A 19,445-nucleotide genomic window follows, 5' to 3' on the forward strand; every position below is an offset into this window, starting at 1 on the left:
TCAGCGTGCCTAAGCATCAAGAGTTATTGAAAGTAGTGTCCGACCGATACCCAATTTTTAGCCTAAGCCGATGCCGATGCCGATTCATCGGCCAGTGGACAAAGTATAGGCCGATACCGATTCTTTAATGGACAATTTTTTTTTTTCAGTTAACTAATATAGTAACAAAAGAAAAACAAAAACAAATAACATACAAAATAAAAAATCAGTATAAAATCAGTTCATATGTAAATATGAAGGTGTCTATTAATTCAATAAATATTTAAAACTAAATAGCTTATTTATATAATATATAGATAGAAAAAAAAGTTATTCGTCTTTTTCAAAACAAGCTGCTACTTCAGCAATTTAGCTTTTTTCCTTTAAGGACAGAAAGAAAGATTTTTTGAGAGGTACTTTTACATGCACCTCATACTCCAAACCAGCACCTAATGATTATTATCTGTTCATACCTATGGCGAATGATGTTGATTATGAAAATTCGTCTCAAGAGAAACTTTTAAAAATATACAAGGGTTTCTATTAAAGTGACATTATGAAATTATCTTCAAAACCTCAACAAGTTGTTGCCCAAAACTGTGCATACTTGAAATAAATCGGATCATTCTAAGTAATGTAAAATAAATTTAAAACAAAATTAATGAAGTCCTTTATACTAGACTTAATATTAATTAGGCTTTTAAAAATCAAGAAAGTAAAAAACAAATAATTGTAAGTGTAATTCAAAAGAAGTAGAAAGAATCGGCTAAGAAGCCGATGCTAAATTTTGTGGCCGATACTGGCCGATGCCGATGACAAGGCCGATTAATCGGTCGGACACTAATTGAGAGTGTTTTGTATATTACTTGAACGCATAAAGTCATGGAGGAGTAAAACTCAGCTCAAATCTTTAACTCTTTCTACCTAATTTCAAGGCATCGCCTATATATTTATACACATAGTCTAACTTTTCCAGCATCCATTAGAACGAGAACGAATCACTTTGGTTGATATCAAGATTAGTAGCCTCAACAGATTTAATGATAAGCTTAAAGCGCTACGTCGATAAACAAGTGCCTCTGAAGTCTTATATTGGAGTTTTTGGCCGCACAAAGGAATAATGTCACAACTGTATAAGTGAGATTCCTCCGATTTTCGTCGCGCATATTAACCCCGAAACCTCATCGCACCTCACCTTACATAATAATTTAGGAAATTTCAATAAGAAATTTATGGTTATGTAAGTGAAATGAAGTAATATATTGTCATTAGGAAGTTTAAATTAATTGCAAATTATAATAATCCTCTATTATTTAGTTAATTTATGTTAATAAATGCTGTCACATCGGAAAATTTTCCCTCGAACACTGGGAGTAAACTTGTTTCATCCAGCACCCACTCAGCTTTCTAGCCATACAAGTACAAGTGTAGGTATGCATTACTAATTCGATTGCATATTAATTCCTTCCAAACACAACAATAACAGTCCAGCACACCCACTCGCCACACATTTTCCATATTCACATTTATCGCATATTAATTGCAAAGCGCCCAACCGCAGCATATCCCCCGACAGCGCGCACCCAGTAAAGCCCACTTGGGGCTCATTACAAATGTAGAACTCTATGGCAGCCTATGTAAATGCCGGTGATCGCATCGCAAGTGGACGTTAGGCGCGATATTCATAAGTGAGTCTATAAATTGTTTATCAGATTGAATTGCGCAATAAATTTTATTACACATGTAAAAAAATATGTGAGTTCATAAAACCACAGTGCAACACGCTTGTATATAATCTGTGATTGCATTTAAATTTTCAGATTGTTTTCATTTTGAAACGATATATATATGGATATATGTATGTATAAACGGCGATGCGTAGGCGAGGTGTTTACAGCGGCGGGAGTCAAATGACGGACATTTCCATGCTTTTTTGATTGACGCAAACCATATTTGAGAAAAGCTTATCACATCCGCTGGTTAACAGTTCCCACAATAGGCGAATTTCATTCGGGACTGTTGGCACAATTGGATGTGGGTGTTGTTGGTGTGTGCCAAGCAATGTTAACGACCGAGAAATTCAATAAATGCTCGCATTTTCTGAGGCAAATGGAATGTTGAATGTGTTTAATTGTTTGGATTAATTAAAGAAACGCATAAAATGTATAACCTTTTGTTGTTATTTGAGTGGCACCGTTGCTGTTGAAACCATCCAACAGATTACAGCTTAATCTGGCCGTCACAGCAAAGGTAAATGAGAGTGCATTGGTCCTCAGACGCATATTGGCATTTTTGGGGCTAAGTAAATCCACTTTCACATACCTTGGTTATGAGCGTTACAATCGATGACAGAGTACCAGTCTTGTCATATGGAGCTGAAACATGGACAATAAGCGAAAAAGGCAAAACAATTTTGACCTTCGAATAAAAATTCTCCGAAAAATTTTGGTTGCAGTCCGAAGCGGACCTGAGTAATAGAGCTAATTAAGGCGAAAACGTGGTGTGATTTTTTTAAAACGTTATTCGTTGCGTTGATGGCTAGGAATATTATAAGAATGAATGGTTTAAGAGCCCAAAATATGGTAATGAACGCGAAAGCATTCAACGGCAAAGCAAGAGGAAACCCATGACCAAGATGGAAGGACGAATTAAGCGAAGATCTGAAGAAGCTCCGGCTGGAAAACTGGAGAGAGACCGCAAAAGACATAACACATTTTTTATTTGATTTGATTAGCACACCTTCAGCATTGAATAGAAATTGCTTTTTGGATTAACATCGAAGACCAGAAGGGCTACCGCTTTAAGATTTTATGTAAGTAAATTAAATGTACACATTCGACTGGCTATGTTACATTACAACCAAAGCGCTAATTGCTGCGACATGACAACTTCATTGTAGAATATTTGTGAGAATCAGAAACGTCAATAAAAGCCAAACATAGTAAGCAGTCTTCGGACCTCGTTACGCCAATTAACGTCCATATGTAATTTGATTCAATTTTCCAAGCTAGTCAAAATCAATTTTCACTATTAGCAGACCCCGCCAAGGGGTTCGCACGTTGGAGAGCCGTCAATATAAAATCACAATAAAATTATGCTGCCAAGACGCTAAAGAAAGTTAGATTAGCATGTGTAAAGAGCATGATTAAATTAAATGAGAGTTAAAGAATGCTTCCCGCATTCTTCAAATCGCAGTGTGACCCAATGTGGAATATCTGCAACGTAATGACAGGCAGCGCCATTGTAAAGCCATTAGCTTTTGACAAAATTCGCAAAATTAATCGCATTAAGGCAAATTTGATTCGAAATGTACTAAAGCAATTAATGGCATGCAACACAAGTGAGGTCCGCCTTGATCTACGCGAAATATTTCCGGTATTTCACGAACTTACATCCCGTACACACATATACACACGTTAGAAGACAGCTGTGCCTTGTCTACGAAGCGTCAAAAAGTATGTGGGGAAGCGAAAACACTTGCACGGAACCTTTTTTGTTTGTTTGCCTTCTGATTGAAATGCCTCTTTAATTGGCAAGTAAACACACATACACACATACACACACACACACATATATACACGGAATCATATGCGTAGTGCTCAATCGGGCGCGTGTGTGTGTGTTGGTGTTGGTGAAGCAAGTGGACTGTCAACTAATAAGTCATCAAATATGTATCTACAAAGTCACATGAATGCTTTTATGATAAGACGACAATCTGGGGACTCGAGTGGGCTGTGGCGCAGGGCGGGGCGTGGCGCAGCGGGTGCTACAAATGTGATTATGCTATTTCTCAAACGCCATACGTTTGGGCTCTGATAGTAGAGGTCAATTAGTTGTTATTGTTGTTGTTATTATTGTTGTTGTTGTGCTCATTAAAATATGCGATAGACCGCTGTTTCAATAGAGCGCGGAGATTATGGTTCAGCAATCGCATTTCTAATAAACAGGCCTCTACATATATACGTGTGTGTACATATGGCAGCGCTGGTCTAGTAAACAATATAAATGTGTACATTTATTAATAACAAATAATATAAAAATTTTAATTATAGCGAATTAATATTATCAGCATTATGCCAATGAAGCACAGCTAAAAGCGGGCAGGCACACTTGGGTGCTGGAGAAGCCGTAGCGACGGAGATGCCTTACTGTAAGCTTACGGACATTTGTACATATTTACACTGCTCCTTTGTAACTGCTAATTAAGCATGTGCAAAAAATATAAGAAATAAATAATTGCAAATTTTAATGAGTAACAAATAAAATTATCTTTTCGGGGGCAATATTCTGATATATAATATCATATATATACATAAGTTAGTGCATATGTCCATACGCTGGAGTGCAAGGCAAATGTTTATTTAGAATAAAATATTGTCGTCACAGATATCAACGTGAGCGCAATTCAAGTAGGTCTCTGCAGTGGAAAGTGGTGAGAAAACCAGTTTTCGTCAAATGCGCTGGGATAAAAGCGGATCTAATTGGCTTAATATTTCACCAAAGTTTTCCATTAATAAATAAGTTATTATTGACTTTGAATTTACCACTATTTCACTATTTACACCAAAAGTGAGAACACAGGGTGTCGTACTTACAATAGTAGAAGAAAGTTGGGTTCAGAAGCACCTAGCAAATTGTGTGGCAAAAAATAAAGAGATTTTCTTATTCTTATTTAAAAAGTATCATGTAAGTGAATACTAAATAAATCTAAAGGTTTATCAAGAAGTAATGAGATAGTTTGCAAAATTTTACTTTCATGTCAATTTCCACAGGGCGCTCCATCTTGTGTATCGAACGATCTGTTGATAACTTTTAAATTTCATATTTGAAATATTTGCATTTAATTTGGATCAATAAAATGTATTCAAGCAATTGGCTGCCTTTATTGGCTTTAACAAAATGAGTTTCTTTTCTTGTGTTTTCGTCCATCTCGGGCTGAATATTAACCCATTCCCTCCCATTGTACTCGCTTGGGTACAGGAAAACCATTTACATTTTTTCGCCAAGAAATCTCCATTCGATGACAATGTTGACTATCTCATAGCAGATTCAAACTAATTGAATAAACCCTAGATCTGAATTTCTCATTATACATATGTGGATGTACTTGTCAATTTGCAATCACGGAACATTTTTGATCGTATGTTTGATCATAGTTTTATCTTATAAAATCTTCACGATTCGTTCAAGTAGGTAAACACCATATGTGAGTAGAAAATAAGTTGAATAGAAAAACAAATAACGGCGTTGAAACCGTAAATAACACAAAATCAACATAATAAATATTGTGACTTTGGAAAACAAGTAATAATACAAACTAAATAAAGGCGAATATTTTTAAACAAATAAATATTTGCCATACTAATTTTAAAGTTACGGATATCAAGCAAAAACCAGCCACAACAGCTGAGTAAAAACCTCAGAAAACGTGAATTTGAAATATGCACAAATAGAAAACTGAGAGAAAACAAGAACAACAAATAGCTATAAACAGTTAAACAAGTGAACTATACAACCTTTCACAAAGCGCACGGGGTTGCTTAAATTGACATTTTATATAAAAATGTTATCTCTTTTGATAATCTTATTTGTACTCACCCGACATGAAATGCAACAGAATCGATGTAATCGGATACAATACTGGGCTGTATGTAATATCGGGACAATCATAGCCCAATACATTCACAATGCGATCGGCTACCGAACGCCCAGTGCGTGTGAGATGGTAGGTTAGACAGTGAGCGGGATCGACGAAGGCGGGTAACATTATGGGTTTTTCAGAGAGCTCCGTTGTGCCAAAGACCTGCAATTGAGAATGAAAGTTAAAGCAAATATTCGTACGTATCTACCGTAATATAAGTAAGACTCAAACATATGGACATAGTTTTTAATGTGTTAACTTTTTCGCCCGTTCCAGCTTAGCACGGGTTTAAAGAAGCATTTCAAAAGTTAGAAGGTTTTACACACTTATACACACTCTCCCATACATATGTATGTACTTTCATGTTTCTTGCGTGGAATATTCGAATACGAAATTATATTTTATTTGTAATGAGCTAAAACTTTATTACGACCTCTAGTCTTTGATGTCCGTTGTCTTTCTCTCTGATTATGTAGGCGTTGGGAACGCTCAGAGTTCGACACCCTAGTGCGAGCTTGTATATTATATTTCTAATATTTTGTTCTTCAAGCCGTACTCGATTCTCGAGCGCATACTTGGACGGTTCTGCTTGTTCAGCAATCAGCTGCGATCGGTCGATAATCGATTCTCGCGGATGTGCTTGTATAAATTATTTATTAAAACATGCGGTCGACAGTTAAACTGAAGCGTCCAAAGTACTATTCTTTAGTAGTGTTTCATTAACACACAAATTAATACCAAAACTCTCAGGAACCAATTGCCCAACAGTTGAAAAGTGTCTTTTAAAGGTTAGGTCCAATTACAAAATGTATGGGTTCACTTCTATTGGAGTCCCTTTGTAAAAGTGGTTTCTAGCTAAGGCCACAGCGGATGTCTGTTTCTCACTTGCACATTGCTGTACTTGATTCTTCCATTATATACGCTTACTCAAAATTCACTTTTGCTTACCTGATGCACCATGTCCCAATAGAAACCATCTAACATATTCTGCTTCGTCTGATGTTGAGCGCATAGTGCTGGCCACAATTGTGCACGAATGGGTGAGTTGATAGGCCATGAATTCTCACGTAGAATACTCTTCACATCACGCTTCTTGCCCTGCTGGAGCAGCTGTTGGATTTCGGTGAACGAACGCAAAGCTGGCTCTTTGCCTGTACACAAAGATAAATAGAGATAAAAATATATAGTGGGTATTACAAATCACAAGTATGGTGAATGCAAACTAAATGAAATGAGAATGTATAACGCGCGTCATTGAGGTAGGATTTACGAGAGTTTAGTTACAATTTAGCAATAAGAAGTTTATTTCTGAATCACACAAGTTTCGAAAGTCTCTTTGTATTTGTATTACTCAATCTACCTTTCAAAGATTGTTTGCCAGTGAAATGTACGCGCGTAGATTTCGATTAGGGCGTATCTACAAAAATAGAACTCATGAGCACTGTTTTGACACATTCCAAACGCGCGATGGTGTCAAAACACTTAAACTGATGAGATTACAAATATTGCGTTGGTCAGATTAGAATATTAGCAGCAAACGTTGGAGGTTGACAAATCGCCTTTAAAAAGCCAAAAACACTGTCAACAAATTACTCAGAAAGTGATGATGATAAGTGAACATCACTAACAAAATCAGAATTTTGAAATATTTGTTTACAAATTCTTTCTAGTAAAGTCTAGGAATGAATGCATTTCAAGTTTCAAGCTTCGCACACACAACTAGCGCCAAGAACAAAAATCTGTACAGTTTTAACTGTTGAAAGTGAACTGCATACCAAATCCACATATGGTTTAAATATATAATAAAAAAGATAAAAACAAAAATACCAAAAAATTGGCGATTGCCGACAAATGTAGACATGGTGTTGTATGCAAATCTAAAAACAATTCGCAAATAATGAAATCATAAAATCATGAAATTTGAAGACTGCGTCAGTGTCTTGACGTTTGTACAATCGATTTTTTTGTGGACGTGACTGTTATCACATGCACAGCGGCTCTCTCAAAGCCATTTGAGCATTAGGAATGCTACATAGCTGGCGTACATAGCAGTATTAACGGCACACAACAAACTTGGCTTGGGGGTGTGTATGACGTTGATAAAAGTACGCGAGCAGTCACATAAGTACATAAGTATGTATTTAAGCATTAGACAAATAGACTATTTGTGCTATTTGTAGGCATGAAAATTAATTCGATTCGCAAATTTGTTTAATTAACTACGAAAGATAGTGAGCCGCTTAGAGAGGAAGCTGAGGTGACTCATTGGTATTTAATAATAAGATTCTCAATGTTTACACAAACAATATTTGTATTCGAAAGTGAAAACTACATGCATATAACACTGAATACCCTGTAGAAAAAGAGAGTTTAGAGAAAAAGACAGGCAATATGGTAGTTTAGCACTAGATTTCTGGACGAATACTAGACTTCCACAAATTATGACACTTTTTTTTGTTTCTATTTGAATTCAACTTATATTCAAGATCATCAGATAAAAAATGGTTTGACCGCAGGAATGAGTACATATAAATATCCGTGATTTATTTTTGGATTTGGAAGAAATGCATTTGCATTCGGCTGATTCCGGCAGTTTACTGCTATTGCTATGATCTCTAATTTTGTCGATGTTCTCAGTCAGAAGATTGTAAAGGAACATTTACGGATCACACAGAAAATATACTTGTTTATTTATCGTCGTTCTCAGTAAGTGTCCCAAGCTATAGATATAAGATATACGAAGAATTCTCCAAAACTTTTGAGCCACCAAATACTACGAGATTGGATTTCAGAGACTAAAAACAAAGTCAATCGTCTCAATAACACAACCAATAAAAATCAATGGAATTTTTTACTCGATGAATGAATTTTATAGTTTTATGGTGAGAGAGCAAAGCTCATGTAATCATATGTGTGTAGGCAATTTCAATGTTAAAAAGGGAAAAATCACCAAACGATGTGTGGTGTTTCTAACTGGCGCTGCGTACAATCTGTATACTATACTATATACTAAGCAGACGAAGTCACTGCATATCCAAGTCAATGAAGCAAGTGTAAATATTATAAAGATAACTTGAACGAAATGAGAACACGATTGATTTGTGCCCAACCTAAATGCCATGGAAGTCAAGTATTTTATCTTAAATAGCTGAGCAAACGCCATAAAATCAAACTAAACACACATACATACATATAAAAATTATCTGACTGCCCGCCGAGCATTACATGTGCTGACAAACAATTATCGGGTTTGAGGTATTGGTCATATGCAGCGGCTAGATTGATTGCTAATGGAGTTAGCATGCGAGCGCTGATACAATTTTTATTGAAATACATATGTATTGTACATATGAGATAAAACTGTGAAGTGTCAAGGCATGCCAATAAGTACCTGCACTCTTCATACATACAATACTCGCATATTTAGTACACATTATTTGAGCTGAAGTATTTTCCTTTTGAATAGTGATAAAATATAAAACCACCATTCTGCATATATATATAGTTGTATATATACATACGATATATAAATGATTGAATATTCAATTTTATTAGTGAACTGTTGTCCGCACAGCTATCTTTGTTCCACTAGATACATACATACATATATTGCTCACTTGTTCACTTGCTTATTTTATTATTTATGACTAATTAGTTAAATGATTTTTGATCGATTGACAACTTCATACGTTTGTCAGCTGAGCGTCAATATCACTCGCTGGCAATATCACTTGATTTATGATATAAACAAAACTCAAATGGACTATTTCGTCGCCGGCTTTTTACACCACAACATACATACATTGATAAATAAAACTATTATGATAAGATTAAACAGACGTAGTACACATGTATGCACGCACACATTCACATGCGTTATAATGTGCAAAAACGTTTCGGCTTGATTTTCGAGTGTCTTGCGAAATGATTGATTTCAGCAATAAACTTAGGTTGTTAAAAGATTACTGTACTAAATTTAAATGTTATGCTAGTTAACGGTGGTAATTACTCGGAGAGGCATGGAAAAATTGATATATTATAATACACTCTCAGAAGTCAAGCGAAAGCGACTAGTGAAACAATAATGAATGTTAAAAGAAAGTTCCTGTTTGTTTTGGAATTTATCGCCGCAACAGTGATCAAATTGATTCATGGATACATTAGGGTCTTTTGATTCACAGCTGTGAGTTATTTGGCATCGCAAAGGTTTGGTGTTGGTGCCTCAATTCTGCAAGTGGGATCTGCTGCGAGGATCATCCTAAACAAAGATTCTTGAATACATGAGTTAAATATACCTATTAAACTGTATCTCGCATATACCACTGGCTATCTACACTTGCTAAAACATAATGAAGTAAACGAGATTCCGTACACGTTCGTCGACCGCTAAAGGTTCGTCGCATTTTTGATCTCTCGAGCTGTTGCTTTCTGTCATCTGTCATTTTGCTGTCACTTTACGTATGTTGACAGCTATTTGCTCCTTACGCATTAAGCAACATAATAGTGGTAAAGATAAACGAGCCGCCAAGAAGCGGGATAGATTCGATAAAGTTGCATGCTCGCAAACTGATAAAGAATTGAATAAGGATTTAACAATTATGCAGGCTTTAAGTTTTATAGGATTAGAAAAATACTTTATTTAGATGTGGTAAGCAATTCATTGCAATACAATAATGGTAGGGTTGTACTGGCTTGAAAAGCTAGATTTTCTTAAAAATAGCTTTAAAATAAAAATAAAAAAACCATAAGTTGAACTATCTGCACTGACACATGTATATCTAACCGATGAGCAGTCTTGAAATCGATAAACATGCGTATTTAGCGAAAACCGATTTCCACAGTATTCAATTTAGTTATTTAATATAAACAAATCGAATAGATACATTTTAATATTAGTTAAGGAAATTATATATGTGCTTTCATATAATCTGCATTGTTGATCATCAAATATTATGCAAAACACAAAGCTTCCCATACAAAGTACAATTGTGCAATACAAAATATTTACTCTACAACTTTTTCACTTTTCAACTGCTAAACTTGAGAATTAGTCGCTCGCAATAGCAGGAGATCGCTAACTGATGTGTGAAATATGACACCCAAATAGCAAGCTAAACAGCGAGTCAGATAGGCTGGCTGACAATTAATGCGTGACACCAGGTTCACAAAGTTGCACACTGGCCAATAGAGCGCCTTAAAAGTCATTGCATTGTCTTCGCAACAGGTCCCCTCTATACTTGAAATCCCCCCCTATACTTGAATCTTATTGAATCTTCTTCTTGCTACAGTTTTGTAGGCGCATATTAGTTGTTGAGGCACACGATCGCTCACTTTCTCGGCAACTAACCGCAATCGGTCGCACTAGTCATAATGTGCACTCCACTCACTCCCCAAATTGAAAACTGAAGTTGTAATGCAATATGGCTATTCAAACTAGTTTTCTCAATATCTAGGTGTGTGTGTGTCCAAACCGCTAAATACGATTTTTCACTTTTATTGCTCTAATTACATTGTGTGATTGTATCACCGTAGTCAAATTATAAACTTCCATATTGCACTACTGCTAGTAGTTCTTGTTGTTGCATTTGTTGCTAATCTCCAGCGCGCGGTGTGGTCAAATTGATATTTTTGTTCTATAATTTTTTGTGTATATTTTACCTCACGATTTACCAAAGAGCAGTTATTAGCACGCTAAATATCATTTTATTATGTCATTAAGGCAATTCAAATTTGCATGTAAAAAATCGTTTCCACTCAACCGAGCTGCGCTGATCAAATTACAGCAAACGAGGAATTATGAAATTAAAAACGGAAAGCAGACAAGTCAAAGCAGAAACGTAAATAAACACACACAGTAAATATATAGTTAATGGTGGAAGGGAGGGAGGTAGGGAGATGTTCAATAAGAACGCGGCAGGTGTCATTTCAATACAAACAAATTACTGTATTTCGCTTGGAGGTTAATATTGTTTGATTAAATTTTAATATTTTCGATTGCTTAGTTTGTAGAGCACTTTATTTACCATAATTATTGAACAGCACACTCTCACACACACTCTTATGCGCATAACTGCCATTGAAGTGATAATTGAAAACTCATTTTTACCAGTGATTAAGTTGTTTAAAAACACTCAAATTAAAAGCTTACTACACAAAACTGATTTTTATAGTCAAGATAGAAGTGCTGAGTTCTAATTTTCAATTGTACTTTATAAGGAATGTGCATAATACCCATTAAACAATATTTCTTCGTAAAAGTAGAAATTTCAACAGCTTTAGTTGATACATTTCTACTAAGGTTGCTAAAGTAAATAATATGCTCAGATGATTAAGAAACAAATTTTATACGGCATACTTATCCCATATTAACCACCTACAAAACCTACAAATCTTAAGCTCACGTGAAATTGAACTGCATAGATCTGGCCAGCAAAACACTATCACATTTCCTTTTACACGCCTTCAAGAGACAATCTAAAATAAAAGGTATAAGTGAGATCAACCACGAATTTTGGTGATCTTCCAATAATTGAAGAGCGGAAGAGCGCAATTTTATATCGCAATAATCTTCGGCACGTGATTGAATTTAATGTTATCTTAACACTATCTATCAGTAGCTATCATAATAATTCCCAATTATTGTATGTATGCAAAAGTTCGCGAACACACACACATATTTGAGAGCAGAGCGCTTCAAGCCGTCTCAAAAGAGCGCAGACAAAAAAATTTACTTATTTGAATTTCTAATTTTACCCATTAGACACTTCAAATGCAAATGTTTGGGAAGTTAAGCTGAGAATGAAGCATGAAATGAATTAACACAAACAAAACCAAACACTATTTATTGATTTTAAAACGTCTGTCTCTTTTTATATAACAAACTAAAAAAGAGAAGGGGGAATAAAATATTGTAGAAAATTTTAATGTAATAGTATCAATAAAAAGATCAGTGTTGTTTATATGATTTTAAAGCTCCATTTTACAACCCGTCTATGCTAATTATATGTTGAGGAAAGAAAGAGCTTTTGAAATGTCAATATTTGCAAACTTTCTGTCACAATGACTGCTAAGTGAGCCCTATTCCAAAAGTTCCTTGATAACGTAAAAATAGGTAGAACGGTTATATATAATTTATCTTGTTTTCTAGTTCCTACAACTAAACATTCTTGACATCCAAGTTACATGCTTAGGAACAGGATAAGCATCGCTTTAAAAGTTGGAAAGTCGTTTACCCATGAAGGAAAAAATAATAAAAACTACTAGATGGTTCCTACCGCTCCGTTATAGAACGAACAATCTTCAGTTACATGTCGATCTTCCCAAAGATCCATCGGTTATCGCGTCATGATAACCGACTATTTGATGTCTGAAATTGAAGCTCGTGATATCGGTGACATTTGGTTTCAAATCGGCGCCACTTCCCACACATCGCATCAATCAATGGATTTTTAGAGAGCACTTCGGTGAGCAGATAATTTCACGTTTTGTTTAAAGTCTACCCCACTTCGATTAAGGCCTTAGTAAAACATCACACGTGTCATTCACCACTTACCAGTCGAAATGCTCGAACGAGTTATCGAAAATTGAACTCAACGGATAGACCATCTTAAACGTAGCCGCGGCCAACAATTGAAAGAGTTAATCTTTAACAAATAAAAGCCATAGAATGCACTTTCGAATGATAATATACATACATTCCCCATTTAATTTGAATTTTCTGTGTTTTTTCCTTAAAGAAAGTAGGAAACCTCGAAATGAACCCCCCAATATAAGTATTTATTTCTGTCCGAAACTGGATATTTACAACTGCATTAATGAAGCAAAACTAATTTTTATTGTTTTCAAATTTTACTAGGCGTTCACAATAATCCCACAATAACAAGCACTAAATGTGTCTGTCGGGGTGCCTAGGACAGATGGAAAATTCCGAGACACTGTGATTGATAATTAATTTTCAAAAATTTATTTTGCTTTTGCTATATTATTTACCTGCGCTAAATTGCCAGCAGACACACTTCGTGGTCATATCTGTGGTGCTGGCCGCAATGAAGAGCGGCATTTCGAAAAATTTATCACATTCTGGATCCACATAAACGCTGCTGCGCCGACTGAAATTGTCCATGTCGCGCAAAGCGATGATTTTGCCAACCATTTTTGGGCTTTTTTGCTTTAAAACTAGTTATTAAAAAAAGTGTCAAACACTTAATCGTTAAATTGCACTTGCTGGGTTGTATAAAAAATTATTTGTTTTTGTTTGTTGTTTTTTTTTGAAAAACACTGCACAATTTTCTAAGCTTTCAAGCGCATGATTTTGCTTTACTTATCACAATTATTTAATTTTAGATAGTCAGCAGCTCAAAAGTATCTGCAATATGTAACGCTTAACCCTTCAATTTGCACATTTTCACATTTGTCTCATTCGCTGCGTTTACTCGTTTATTTATTTATTATATTATTTTTTGTTTTTGTTGATATTAAGGAATTTCCTCAATTAGTGTGTCTTGTATTTTTGATCGCTTTGTCGTCGAAAAGTTGCCGTTTTCGTTCGCACTTCACTGTCGCATAGGTAACGAAAATATTTTCACAAATTAGTTGATTACAACTACAAGAAAAAGCAAATTGCTAAACAGACTTGATTCGTATCGCTCGTTTTCGTCAAATAACTATGTTTCCTCTTGTTTTACGTATTTTCAATTAAATTGTTGTATTTGTAATGAATTCAAAACGCGCGCGCCACCTTCGCTGCCGCTGCGTTTGAGTACTGTTCGTTTACTAGTTCGGTGATCGAATGCCGACCGTCCCGGTATTTAGAACCAGTACACGAAAAAATATGCCATGCACTCGTAAATACGAATATATGTATGTAGGTATGGACTCGGTAGAAGAGGAGACACCAACAAAGATGCCTCCCCACTAGCGCTCGTATATGTAGAACGCTACATACCACTTGCATATCTCGCTCATTGCTCGCGATCATGAGCCGGCTTACTTGTCAGTGCGAGCGCGTAATCAGCTGCTTCGTTCACAAATAAGGTACATATGTGTTTATGAGTGTGTTGTGTATAGCAGATGGGGGAGCAGCCCTACCTTAAGGTACTCAAAGCTTTCATATCGCATCAATATCAATGAAGATGCAACATTACGTTAATTCACGAAGGGTTGATGTGATCGCGGCACCCAACGTTCGTTCGACTGTTCGACTTATTGCTCTTTTGTGCGCGCAGCGGACTCTCTTTTGTTCGCGTGATTGTGAATAGTTGCGAGGGGGTGTAATGTGAAAGCTTAAAGCTTTTCGCTAGTTTACCGGCTAACAAAGGTCGCACAGCCGCCTGTGAGCAGCTGGTTTTTTTAGCTACATTTTTTAGTATTTTGTTTACATTTAGAATTTAGCGAGCCAAGAAGGCGATCGCAGCTTTTGTTTTGACGCTGAATTATATGATATTTTGCATGTACATATGTACATATATTTATTAAAATGCTCTGCTGATTTGTAATCTCTCAACAGTCTCTGAAAATTTGTAATTCTATATGTGATTCTACACAGCAGTGCAGAAAACATACTGTTGGGTGTGTGAGCGCTATAAAAATGTTACTTAATTCGCCTAATATCTTTATTTCAGTTTTAATATGTGCAAACAAACCGATGACGATCTAGTGATTCATAAAACTTTTATAGTTATGGCATTTTCAGTTTTTATGAATACCATATGAGTAAAAACCAAAGCTCAATCAAAAAGTAGGGTGCGGCGACGGCTTAGTCGACATTATTTTAAGGCCGTCTTAATCCTCCTTTGGCTTAAGGGGTTAGGTGGGTTTCAGAGATTGAAAACAAAGGTATTTTTATATATTTTTTAATATACACAATAATTTATTTCATTTAAATAATTCACCATATCCAAAATACAAATTTAAACAGTAATTCGTGAAATTTTTATTTACAAATTTCGAAAACTCAGTCCTTTATACCTCATATCCCGTGTAGTGTTCAAAAAAACTCTTCCCGTAGACAACATAACTCATTATTGGTTCATTCAAACGTTATAAACCATAAATATTTTGATATTACCTGGATATATCTAGTTATATAACGAAGAAATAAAGGTAATATTGTAATTGTAAATTTGTATTTTCGACAGTTTTTAACAAAAAGACTCAGTTTTTTGCTCAAAAAATATTGGCTCGAAAAAAAAATTGTAATAAAAATAAAAAAATCCTTCGTTCATTCACTATAAATAATAGTGTGCAAAATTTGAACAAAAACGATTCATAACTTTTCGAGATATCGTGTCCACCAACTTCAAAAATTGAGTTTTGAGATAAACGCGTTTAAATTTTATATTCAAACTGACGTGGGCTGTTAAGTGGAACTTTTTTTTTATAATATTTTAAACGTATTGTACCATTTAATTTCACTCATTATATCGGTGACTAACTATACTTCCTAATCGACGTTCTGAGAGCTAGTAATTATGAGTTGATTATTAACCAAGCAAAATTATTTCAGTGGGAATACAATTTCCGGATCTTAAATGTTTTACTGAGTACATATTTTTAACCCTTCATACTCCAATGGAGGTCTCAACAAATTTGGACAATTTTGAGCAAATCCACTTTTTCTTCATGAGTATATTTTATGAAGCTTTGTTGAAATCCTACGAAATATGAAGAGGAAGGGTTTTTGAACGAAATGAATGTACAAATAATACCGTGGATACCCTTGAATAAGTTACAAAAAAAAAAACATTTGCTAAGTTTATCAAGAAGAGGGGAATTATGGCGTTGACTAATTTCCCAAGTATTTTATTATTCAATTTATAAATACTTTTTTTATTAATTTATTGTTTTAAATAAACAATAATAAACGGTATAAACAATTCATGGCATGAATACTTCCATATGACATAGAATTGTCATAAGCAAGACAGAGGACAGTGAGTATTTGTTAAAGTAGTAAATAAGTTCAATTGAGTGTTTAATACGCACGTGTATATGTATGTATATAACAGAGAGCTGCAACGGATATATCATTTTCGTGCACACTCGAATGTCCACTCTGATTTTGTTTGATCAAACTTTTCGGTATGAATACACGTATTGATCGCTTGGAGACATGTTCAAAACGAACGAGCCTTTCGCGACACTCGAAACACAAGCATATATGCTTGTTTTAACAGAGTGCCGAGTTGACACTCGTTTGTGAACGAGCTGGCACTCTAACCCGATCGTATTGAATGTGATCGAGTCACACACGAGTGTGCACAAAATTTCAGAATATGTATGTATGTAATTGGCAGTCATGCTATTATTGCGTAGTGATTGTCAACGATTATTGGTTTTGTTTGTTTTGTTTACTTTTTATAATTCATAATGACAACGATAGAAAATTCGGGTTGTGAGAACATTTCCAATGGCACAAACACCTTATCTGGTCTACACCTGAAATTTGTGATTTAAAAAAAATTAAAATATTTAAGTGCAATGAAATGTTTTTTTATTTATGATTTATGAATTAATAAATAAAATAAGTTTTGAGTGAATTCTATTCTTAAATTGAATTATTCTTTTATAATATGTACTATGTACGTCTAATATTCAAATTATTCAACCAAAAAAGCTAAGACAGAACGCGTCATCCCGACGCCAACATACATACATATGTGTCTACGTATGTTTATCTATTATTTTTTGGTCTTCGAGTGCCACTCGAGTGTGTCGATCACAATCAACACGTGCACGACACACCCGAAAATATAATATACATAAAATCCGAGTTTGCTGCTTGCACTCGAAGATAGGACCGTCGTGATTGTTCGTTTGACCGATTTCACACAGGCAATTTTTGTTGCGGCAATTCTTAGTTTTATAGGAGAGGGGGCGACCAAGGGAAGCGAAAGAGAGAGAAATTCTCCTCTCTTCGTCGCCCCCTCTCCTATAAAGTTAAGAATTGCCGCAACAAAAATTGCCTGTGTGAAATCGGTCTTTGCGTTATTTTCGCTTCGGGTTCCAAACTCGATCGAACACGTGTTTGAAGAGTGTTACGACACACTCGTACCGAATTTAAGCTAGTGTGATTGAACACACTCGAACATACCCGAAGCTGCTCTCTGGTATATAAGTAGTTAAGCATATAGTTCATGCTATATATAAGTGACACAAAAACAGAAAAGCTTAATACATAAGATATATGTATGTGTGTATATGTATGGAGGTAGTTGCCTTGAGCGTGTGAGAATTGCGGCATTTCTCGACGACTCATCAAATTTTCCACGCCCACAAACACGGCAGTGATTTGTACACATTGGAAGAATGCCACATTTCTATATACATATGTACATTTATGTGTATGTGTCTGTGTGTGTTAGTATGTATGCGAAAACATCTAAGTTTACATAACATCACAAGCCTCGCACAACATTCGCCGAAAACTAACGAAAAATGCACAATTCGATGATGAGCAAAATAATTTCAATTGACAATTGCGTACACAAACACTGCGAGTGACGTAGAATGACGAATTTCCAAACACTTTTTGTTGTTGTGACTTTTTAAATTAATTTTCTTTAATTTGTGAGCCACACACTATGGCAGCGGCGTACGGTTCTTAAGTCACTACACCGATTTCGGAAAGCACAAAACACACACACACGGCAATAATAATATATACCACATACACACACGAAATATAATATATATGTATAACTGTTTGTACGTGTTTTCAATGTTGTTTAGGCACGCGCGTGCAACACTTGATGCCAAAAATAAACTGCCAACCACAACAAACAAATCATAAATTCGATTCTTTTTTAGCCTCGTTTATGTACTTTTCTCTCAGCGGATGAGCAGTAAAAACAGTAAAACGCTAAGATATGCACAAGCACACACACATGAACATATGTATGTATAAAAAGGTTTTCAGCTAATTTTTGCATCGCCTCCAACAAATAGCAGCGCATCACGTGAGCAACTGATTAGTAACACGAACAAATACAGCGGACAAAACAATGATGAAGACGGCACGAAGGAATGTATAGTGTATAAATCCGAAAAAAGCTGTGCAAACAATCAGAGTAAGAAACTAATTGCCTATTTTTCCGGCGAACGACTACTATTTTCGGTGACATTCTATGGTCCACACACACGCACTTTGCATCCGGAAAACCCCGCTTAGAAAGCCTCATAATTACAGTAGCAAACTACTTCTAGCACCGAAGTGAACTAATTGCACCAGTCCAAACTGGTCGGATTGGCAGTGTCACTAGTTGCAAGCAGGCCACAGTGTGTTACAAAAGTACATTCCAATGGCAGTTGGGTAAATTTTCCTACAGGGCACATTAGATATGCATATTTAAAATACAATAATTGTACTACGTATTTGGCGTTGAATCAATTTGCAAATATATTTTGCATATTTTTGTCGCGCACTTACGCCCATACATACGTACACGTAAGAAGTATTACGTCTATAATATGTATGCAAATGCACACACACACACACATGAACGCTACACACATATGTACATATATTTATATTGAGGATACCCTCCCGTGTAGTTCATAGTATAGTATCTGCTTATATTCGCATTTTTATTTGGTTCATAATGTTCTTTGTTATTGTTGCGCTTGTCAGTCAGTTTGTTTACAAATAATACCAGCAATTGTTGTTGTTGTATCAAATGTACTGCAAAGCTTTAGCGAATACGTGTGACTGCTGTTCACTTTGTGTCTGCCTTATTGGCATTCGATCTTTTCTTATTTTTCATTTCTATGAAAAACAAAAACAACAAATTGACTTGTTCCAGCAGCAGTCAAAAACAATAAGCGCAAT

The 19,445-nt window shown here is 35.4% G+C and overlaps 1 protein-coding gene across 6 annotated transcripts in view; it reads right to left on the reverse strand.

Annotated features, from left to right (window-relative positions):
* The window catches only part of LOC105215336 (GTPase-activating protein skywalker), a 121,316-nt gene that overhangs the window by 20,136 nt on the left and 81,735 nt on the right, over positions 1 to 19,445 (reverse strand). For 3 of the 6 annotated variants that reach the window (XM_054227389.1, XM_054227386.1, XM_054227387.1), the window contains exons 3-4: positions 6,569 to 6,771; positions 5,578 to 5,782 (exon numbers count right to left, since the gene is read on the reverse strand). In XM_054227389.1, the coding sequence (XP_054083364.1) occupies positions 5,578 to 5,782; positions 6,569 to 6,771 (408 nt within the window). Of the gene's footprint in view, positions 1 to 5,577; positions 5,783 to 6,568; positions 6,772 to 13,609; positions 14,421 to 19,445 lie in introns of those variants that run through there. The other 3 variants (XM_011189185.3, XM_011189188.3, XM_011189191.3) reach the window with 3 other exon arrangements.

Source organism: Zeugodacus cucurbitae, chromosome 3 (assembly GCF_028554725.1).
Source record: "Zeugodacus cucurbitae isolate PBARC_wt_2022May chromosome 3, idZeuCucr1.2, whole genome shotgun sequence".
Taxonomy (NCBI): domain Eukaryota; kingdom Metazoa; phylum Arthropoda; class Insecta; order Diptera; family Tephritidae; genus Zeugodacus; species Zeugodacus cucurbitae.